At 35.8% G+C, this 9,449-nt stretch overlaps 2 protein-coding genes across 2 annotated transcripts in view; both read left to right on the forward strand.

The window, feature by feature from the left end:
- Positions 1-1,790: 1,790 nt before the first annotated feature.
- On the forward strand, positions 1,791-3,351 carry LOC111696550 (actin, clone 205). The gene is made up of 2 exons (XM_023466182.1): positions 1,791-1,896; positions 1,987-3,351. The coding sequence occupies exon 2, from the start codon at positions 2,007-2,009 to the stop codon at positions 3,135-3,137; it is 1,131 nt and encodes a 376-aa protein (XP_023321950.1). The 5' UTR covers positions 1,791-1,896; positions 1,987-2,006; the 3' UTR covers positions 3,138-3,351.
- A 2,602-nt stretch (positions 3,352-5,953) lies between these two features.
- LOC111696841 (peptidylglycine alpha-hydroxylating monooxygenase) overlaps positions 5,954-9,449 on the forward strand; it is an 8,196-nt gene continuing 4,700 nt past the window's right edge. The window contains exons 1-5 of the mRNA XM_023466591.1: positions 5,954-6,097; positions 7,600-7,759; positions 8,026-8,108; positions 8,658-8,755; positions 8,970-9,120. Coding sequence (XP_023322359.1) covers positions 7,697-7,759; positions 8,026-8,108; positions 8,658-8,755; positions 8,970-9,120 — 395 coding nt within the window. The 5' untranslated portion in view covers positions 5,954-6,097; positions 7,600-7,696. The remainder of the gene's footprint in view (positions 6,098-7,599; positions 7,760-8,025; positions 8,109-8,657; positions 8,756-8,969; positions 9,121-9,449) is intronic.

A 9,449-nucleotide genomic window follows, 5' to 3' on the forward strand; every position in this document is an offset into this window, starting at 1 on the left:
AACTAGTTATATAGATGCAGAGTAATTAATCAACAAAAACGGATCCAAGCAAAGAAACAAATTAGCTTAAGGACAGATATATAGGCGAAGTATAAAATTATCAAGGACGGGTACAGGTGAGTAACAGATAAATAAGGAGGGATACAGCTGGAGTATTAAGTAAACAAAGACAGATACAGGTGAGTAAACGATAAATAAGGACAGATACAGCTGGAGTCTTAAGTTAACAAGGACGGATACAGGTGAGTAACAGGTAAAAAAGGACGGATACCGCTGGAAACGGATACAGGTGAGTAAAAGATAAATAAGGAGGGATACAGCTGGAGTATTAAGTTAACAAGGACGGATACAGGTGAGTAACAGATAAATAAGGACGGATACAGCTGAAGTATTAAGTTAACAAGGATAGATACAGGTGAGTAACAGATAAATAAGGACGGATACAGCTGGAGTATTAAGTTAACAAGGACAGATACAGATGAGTAACAAATAAATAAGGACGGATACAACTGGAATATTAAGTTAACAAGGACGGATACAGGTGAGTAACAGATAAATAAGGAGGGATACAGCTGGAGTATTAAGTTAACAAGGACGGATACAGGTGAGTAATAGATAAATAAGGACGAATAGAGCTAGAGTATTAAGTTAACAAGAACGGATACAGGTGAGTAGCAGATAAATAAGGACGGATACAGGTGAGTAGCTGATATATAAGGACGGATACAGCTGGAGTATTAAATTAACAAGGACGGATACAGGCGGATGAACAAAATTAGAATGGACAGCTACAGGCGAAGTATAGAAATATAAAGGACGGATACAGGTGAGTAATAGATAGATAAATGGAGTAATACATTAGCAAGGACGTACAGGCAAATTAATAAGGAAGGACGGATGCCGGCAGAGTAATGGGTAAGCAAGGACTAATACAGACGGATTAATGAATCAACAAGGACGGATACAGACAGAGTAATGAATCAAGAAGGAGAGATACAGACGAATTTATGAATCAACAAGGAGAGATACAGACGGATTTATGGATCAACAAGGACGGATACAGACGGAGTAATGAATCAAGAAGGACGGATACAGATGGATATATGACTCAACAAGGACAGATAGGGTCGGAGTAATGAATCAACAAGGAGAGATACAGACGAATTTATGAATCAACAAGGAGAGATACAGACGGATTTATGGATCAATAAGGACGGATACAGACGGAGTAATGAATCAAGAAGGACGGATACAGATGGATATAATGAATCAACAAGGACATATACGGTCGGAGCAATGACTCAACAAGGACAGATAGGGTCGGAGTAATGAATCAACAAGGACAGATACGGTCGGAGTGTATACAGGAACTAAATAATAAAGAAATGTTTGAAGAAATAAAATAAAAAGAGATGAAGAGATTAAGTTAGATGAACCCGTATTTGCAAAAGATAAATCAAAGAGAAATGCATGAATGAATATCAGATATTTAGATTTTTTCAATTTAAGATATCTGAAAGAAATCGATATTTTTATTTAACTGTAAGCGTAAATGAGAAATTTATACTTCAAAAATCTTATATTAAAAAATATTTCAGAAAAATATAAGATTTATTAAACGAGACATCCGTCCTCGTAGGATGAATATCCCTGGGAGCATAATCCGCTCCTGCTCTATATAGAGGTATGATCCTAACATTTAGATTACGGTCCGACCTACTGCTTTGGCCTTTCATAGCGTGCCGGGCAGGCTGGAGTATTGAGGTTGGCCGGGCAGCTGGGGGACCCTGGAGGGCTGTTTTCTGCTGACTTCAACACTTCTTATATTTAGCCTCAATATTTAGCAGAGGCACTCGAGATCAAACAGTCTTACGAGTCACTTCTACACAGGCGGAGGTAGGGACAAGTTTCATAATCAAGGGGTTCGGGGATAAAAGAAATATATATTTTTGTTAAAAATTGGTATTCAAAACTTTTTAATTTTAGGAAAATAAAAATCCGAAAAGATGTGTGACGACGAAGTTGCTGCTCTAGTTGTAGACAATGGATCTGGAATGTGCAAAGCTGGATTTGCTGGAGATGATGCTCCCAGAGCCGTCTTCCCTTCCATCGTCGGTCGTCCCCGTCACCAGGGTGTCATGGTCGGTATGGGACAGAAGGACTCCTATGTTGGAGATGAAGCCCAGAGCAAGAGAGGTATCCTCACCCTGAAGTACCCCGTTGAGCACGGAATCATCACCAACTGGGATGATATGGAGAAGATCTGGCATCACACCTTCTACAACGAGCTCCGTGTTGCCCCTGAGGAGCAGCCCGTCCTCCTGACTGAGGCTCCCCTCAACCCCAAGGCCAACAGAGAGAAGATGACACAGATCATGTTCGAGACCTTCAACTCTCCCGCTATGTATGTCGCTATCCAGGCCGTCCTCTCCCTCTATGCTTCCGGTCGTACTACCGGTATTGTTCTAGACTCCGGAGATGGTGTTTCCCACACCGTTCCCATCTATGAAGGTTATGCTCTCCCCCACGCCATCCTTCGTCTGGATCTGGCTGGTCGTGATCTTACTGATTATCTCATGAAGATCCTGACTGAGAGAGGATACTCCTTCACCACCACCGCTGAGAGAGAGATTGTCAGGGACATCAAGGAGAAGCTGTGCTATGTTGCCCTGGACTTTGAGCAGGAGATGGCCACCGCTGCTGCCTCCACCTCCCTGGAGAAGTCATATGAGCTTCCCGACGGTCAGGTCATCACCATCGGTAATGAGAGGTTCAGGTGCCCTGAGGCCCTCTTCCAGCCTTCCTTCCTTGGAATGGAGTCCTGTGGTATCCACGAAACCGTCTACAACTCCATCATGAAGTGCGACGTTGATATCCGTAAGGACCTGTACGCTAACACTGTCCTGTCCGGAGGTACCACCATGTACCCCGGTATTGCTGACAGGATGCAGAAGGAGATCACCGCCCTGGCTCCCTCCACCATCAAGATCAAGATCATTGCTCCCCCTGAGAGGAAGTACTCCGTATGGATCGGTGGATCCATCCTGGCCTCCCTCTCCACCTTCCAGCAGATGTGGATCTCCAAGCAGGAGTATGATGAGTCTGGACCCGGAATTGTTCACAGAAAGTGCTTCTAAATTTCTCTTTCCTTTACTAATTGCAAAACTGCCAATATTTTCTTACACTCAATTTTTCAATGGTCTGATTACTCTGCTCTAACTAAATTAATCAGTCTCCTGAGCTTTCTCAGATAAAACGTTCGTTTAGATGAACAAGTTGGTAACATAAAGGATTCAGTGGTGCTTTTCATTTGTGATAATCATGTATTTAATGTAAATAAATCGTAAATATGTAATTTATTCTATTCAATTTATTTCAAATCTAGAATAATGATTTGGCATTAAAAAACGAAAAGTATAGATATATATAAATTTAACAATAACAATTTTTTTCCTAATATACCAGAGAAAGTTTGAGGGATGAAATTGGAAAGGCAGTTTTTACGGAATACGCACATTTTCGCTTTCCCATGGGAAAGACTGGTTAAGACCCAAAGGAATTCATATGTTCTATTCTAATGATTAACAATTCCTTGGCTTTTGAAATTAGATCAGAAAACTAAACACTCTACACTAAGGCCCACTATTTCTTCGGTAGGAGTACTGTAGATCAATGAAGTACTAACGAAAAGCTTATCTTAGGTTCTAAAAGGGTCATTACGAATTGTTTAATTGACTTCAAACGACAGATCACATTCACTACATGGCGGATTTTTTCCGTTTCTGGGAGATATATCAACAAAGATACCAAGCAAGACAATAAGGCAAGGAAAGTTAATTGTTGTTGCGTATTCTCTGCGTACATAAATTGAAACCAGTTCTCTCTGGGCGGTGTTTGTAAACAAGAATATATGCATCAGTGGTCTTCTAGTATTCGAGGAGGATAAAAGCATTTAATTTTGATATTTTTGAAAATTCTCATAATAGTTTCCTATGATCAGAATATTTCTTAGATTTTTTATGTGAAAATGGATCCCGTGTCAGGCGGTTACATCCGTCTAGGAAAGTTAATTGCTGTTGCGTATTCTCTGTGTACATAAATTGAAACCAGTTCTCTTTGGGCGGTGTTTGTAAACAAGAGTATATGCATCAGTGGTCTTCTAGTATCTGAGGAGGATAAAAGCATTTAATTTTGGCAATTTTTATAATTCACATAATAGTTTCCTATGATCAGAATATTTCATAGATTTTTTAATGTGAAAATGGATCCCGTGTCAGGCTGTTACATCCGTCTTGTGTTTACTTTACCGCCCAGAGACAGACATTGCAGTACTAAAATTGCGTACACCGTGAAATAATTATCTTTACATTAGAATTCTTTAGTACCAAGTATCTTCCTTGGTAAGAACCAAAACCAATTTTTAATGATTGGTAAAATAATTTTTATTTAAACCTAAAAATAACAAGGGTCCATATAATTCCATCTGATCAATCCCAAATGTTTAAAGATTGATATTAGGGGCAGAAATAAACCATGTTGTTATTCTTAACAATTGGAAGTATAATGTCAAGTTGTAGAAAAATATTCCATACTGCAGAATGTATACTGCAAAGGAGTGTTTTAAATTTGGGAACAGAAATGGAATTATATGGACCCCTGAAAAATAAAGATAGATCTGATCAAGGTACTAATATAATTCAAGGAAAGTTAATTGCGGTCGCGTATACTCTGCGTACATATATATTGAAACCAGTTCTCTCTGGGCGGAATTTGTAAACAAGAATAGATGCATCAGTGTTCGTCTGGTATCCGAGGAGGTTAAAAGAATTTAATTTTGTTAATTTTGAAAATTCACATAATCGTTTCCTATGACCAGAATATTTCATAGATTATTTTTGTGAAAATTGATTCCATGTCAGGCTGTGACATCCGTCTTGTGGTTACTTTTCCGCCCAAAAACAGTACACTGCAGTACAAAAAATGCGCACACCTCTGAAATAACTTTCCTTGCATTAGTACCTTGGATCTGATAATTATTGTGTAGAAAGTAGAACTACTATTATTGTCTTTGCATATACACTAGATCTACTTTTATGATCCTTGTGTAGTAAGTAGATCTACTATGATGGTCCTTGTGTAGAAAGTAGATCTACTATGATGGTCCTTGCGTAGAAAGTAGATCTACTATTATGATCCTTGTGTAGAAAGTAGATCTGCTATGATGGTCCTTGTGCAGAAAGTAGATGTAATATTATGGTCCTTGTGTAGAAAGTAGATCCACTATTACTATCCTTGGTTTGAAAGTATATCTACTCCTATGATCCTTGTGTAGAAAGTATATCTAATATGATGGTCCTTGTGTAGAAAGTAGATAAACTATTGTAATCTTTGTATTGAAAGAAGATCTACTATTATAATCTTTGTATTGAAAGTAGATCTACTATTATGATCTTTGTATTGAAAGTAGATCTACTATTATGATCTTTGTATTGAAAGTAGATCTACTATTATAATCCTTATGTAACAAGTAGATCTACTATTATGGTCCTTGTGTAGTAGAAAGTAGATCCACTATGATGGTCCTTGTGTAGAAAGTATTGTATTGAAAGTTGATCTACTATTATGATCTCTGTGTAGAAAGTAGATCTACTATTATGATCTTTGTGTAGAAAGTAGATCTACTATTATAATCCTTATGTAACAAGTAGATCTACTATTATGGTTCTTGTGCAGTAGAAAGTAGATCTACTATGATGGTCCTTGTGTAGAAAGTAGATCTAATATCCTGATCCTTGTGTAGAAACTAGATTTAATATCCTGATCTTTGTGTAAAAACTAGATCCTGATCTTTGTGTAGAAAGTAGATATAATATCCTGATCTTTGTGTAGAAAGTAGATCTAATATCCTGATCTTTGTGTAGAAAGTAGATCTAATATCCTAATCTTTGTGTAGAAAGTAGATCTAATATCCTGGTAAAATCAAGGATAATCATGTATCTGAGCGTTAAACCTTGGAGAGTGAAATCTTGAACCTTACTCAGTTTTCCCTCAACTCTCTCCCACACCTCTACCCTCAGCTAACCCCGGATCAGTGCTGGTATGCATACTGGAGATAAACTGGATATATCCTGAATAAACAGTGATAACCAGAAAACTCTGGAATAGTAAGACGACTTTTAGACTTCTTAAGTTATGACTTTAAATAGTCTAATGAACTAGAAGCACAGCTGTTGTGCAGTGTAAACAGACCCGTCACACTTAAAAAGTTATTTGATACGTCTAGTAAAACTATTTGCTTTGTAACAACATCAAATACACTTAAGAATTGTTTTAATGTCGTCTTCCCATTCCACAGTTTTCTGGTTCTCAATGTACAAATTGACATGTACTGGTATATATTTATACTTATTAGATGTATATACTTTATCTTTGGTAAATCATATTTATTTTGATATTTTAATTGACTTCGGTTTTATCATAATCATGGAAGAATACATTTTAAAACAGAAATGAAAAGAACAACACAATTTTTTTTTATTTTGGTTATATTCTTATTCACATACATGCGTAAATTAACTACAGGATATCCCACGAAAACATAATATGACTGCCAGATGAAATGTTCATTATTATATTTGGGTTACCCACAAAAGATGAAACTTCAATGACGACCTTTCAATTGCGTTTACAATTGCAAGAAACGAGTGTAAGAAATAATACTAAATAGAACCATTTGCAGACAAANAATAACTACACGAATTATTGAAAAAGACACCTTAAACTCTTCACCCACTGTCATGTTTAGTGGGACACCCTGTAGTAGATGAATTCTTGTCAATATTGAATATTTCTTCAAATTGTAATATTGTTATCTATTTAAAATATTATATCTTGATACTGGTCTTCGAGCACCCCCACCCCCTTTTATAATAATTTTACCATTATTTCTTTGTTGTGAGTATTATTTCTTCTTTAATTTACAAAATCATTAAACATTACGCTAAGGAATTAAGTTTCAAAAATGTTCCATTATTTTACAAAAAAAAAAATTTCTTACATCTTTTTTTGTGACTAAAAAAATAGACTATTGCAAGTACAGGGTTACCCACAAAAGATGAAACTTCAATGACGACCTTTCAATTGCGTATAACTATATGTAATTCAACGCATGAATATAAAAATATATATATTAACTATATGTAATTCAACACATGAATATAAAAATATATTTATTATCTATATGTAATTCAACGCATGAATATAGATATATATATATTAACTATATGTAATTCAACGCATGAATATAAAATATATATATTAACTATATGTAATTCAACGCATGAATATAAAAATATATATATTTTAACTATACGTAATTCAACGCATGAATATAAAAAAATTATATTAATCTGTTTGCTAACTCCGGATCCCACCTGTAGAATGTAGGTTTAAGCAACAGATATATTAAAATATCCCAAACCTACTGGAACAATGATTATTAAATATTTATCACAACATCAACAAAGAATAAAATAAGTTTATAGAACAAAATTTATTTCTTTAATTTATCAATATTTTTTCTTACATCATATGTTTCAGATACGAAGGTAGAGTTGAAAGAAGAAACGAAGTTCTGACGTAGATCGATCGATACCGAGGTTCAAGTTTAAGAGTATATTCAGAGAGAACAGTAGACATGCACTGTACACCATGGTTGGTAGCATTCGGCTGTATTCTTGCAATTCAGGCAAAAAAAGAGGTAAATTTGCATTCACTTTTTTATAGATGGTTTTTAAAGAAAATGTTACATTTTTTTCATATTCATAAAATTTCTGAATATTTTACGACTTATTCTAATCTGCTGAACTGAACCATATGGTTTATGTTTGTGACGCTGTAGATATAATATCATTCATTCAAAATAATCCTTTGTTTAAACTATTTTTCTGTTTTTATCCTTTCATCCAAAATTACATTATCGAACTAAGTAAACTTCTTTGATAGAAATTGTTTTAAATTTTTCAGAGTTTAGTGACTGAGGAGTTTCCTCTTCTTATGCCTAATGCAAAACCAGATCTACCAGAAACATACTTTTGTACACCAATCAGGTATACTTATTATATGTACTTTAGACTTGTACACTTACATCTTTAAAGAATAAACACAAAATTCGTGAAAGAATGATCACAAAAACCCCAGTCCTGATATTTCCAAAATATGAACCTCAATTGATAAAGTAACATGTTCGATTCACAACGGTATCTTTAAGAGCATTGTCGAATCAAGGATAAAGTATAGTTCAAGTTGGAAACAGACCTAACCTACTATATTTCAGGTTTGATACAGACCTAACCTACTATATTTCAGGTTGGATACAGGCCTAACCTACTATATTTCAGGTTGGATACAGACCTAACCTACTATTTTTCAGGTTGGATACAGACCTAACCTACTATAGTTCAGGTTGGATACAGACCTAACCTGCTATATATTTCAGGTTGGATACAGACCTATCCTACTATATTTCAGGTTGGATACAGACCTAACCTACTATATTTCAGGGTGGAAACAGACCTAACCTACTATATTTCAGGTTGGATACAGACCTAACCTACTATATTTCAGGGTGGAAACAGACCTAACCTACTATATTTCAGGTTGGATACAGACCTAACCTACTATATAGTCGGGTTTAGACCCAACGCAACCAAGATGACAGCCCACCACATGCTAGTTTATGGTTGCGAGGAACCAGGTAGGGTTGGGGGAAGAATGGTTAGGAAGGGGTAGGGAGGGGGGGGGTATTCCAGAAATATGAACATAATACTATGACAAGATTCTGTGAAATGAGCACTTTTGTTGGATTTTTAAATGCTACATCTAACAGGTTAAATATGACAGCTTTGAATTATTAAAAATATAAGAATCTAAAAAGATGGATGAAAAACAACTAATTTCTTGAAATCTAGGATCCAAGGATCCTCTGTGGAACTGCGGAGAGATGGCTGTAAAGCAACCAGGATTAAAGACGCATAAACCCTGTGGGTCTGGAGATCAGATTGTGTATGCCTGGGGGATGGATGCTCCCTCCCTTGAGCTCCCAGCCGGAGTTGGATTCAGGTAAATTGAAATAAAATACGATTATGAAAAGGTCGTCGTTTAACTTTTAGAATTTTAATTAATTTTCTATTTGCAAACCTATTCAAACGGAAAGGTATTTCTGGGGATAAAGACCAAATTATTCTCCCTGTTTTCGAATATATATTTAACCCAATTTGTAAACAAATTGCTTTTTTTCAAACAGTTTATCCGTCTGACTGCAGCACAAAGATAATATATATATAGATATGCAGGCAGGTAGAAACCTCCTTCCTAAATTGCTTGTAGCAGACAAATTTTTCTGAAAATTGATTCCATGTCAGGCTGTGTCCATCATCTTTTATCCTTTT

Source organism: Eurytemora carolleeae, unplaced genomic scaffold (genome assembly GCF_000591075.1).
Source record: "Eurytemora carolleeae unplaced genomic scaffold, Eaff_2.0 scaffold72, whole genome shotgun sequence".
Classification (NCBI taxonomy): Eukaryota; Metazoa; Arthropoda; class Copepoda; order Calanoida; family Temoridae; genus Eurytemora; species Eurytemora carolleeae.

Excerpts from the sequence above, each read along its gene's own strand:
- LOC111696550 (XM_023466182.1), top strand. The coding sequence starts at position 2,007 with ATGTGTGACGACGAAGTTGCTGCTCTAGTTGTAGACAATGGATCTGGA.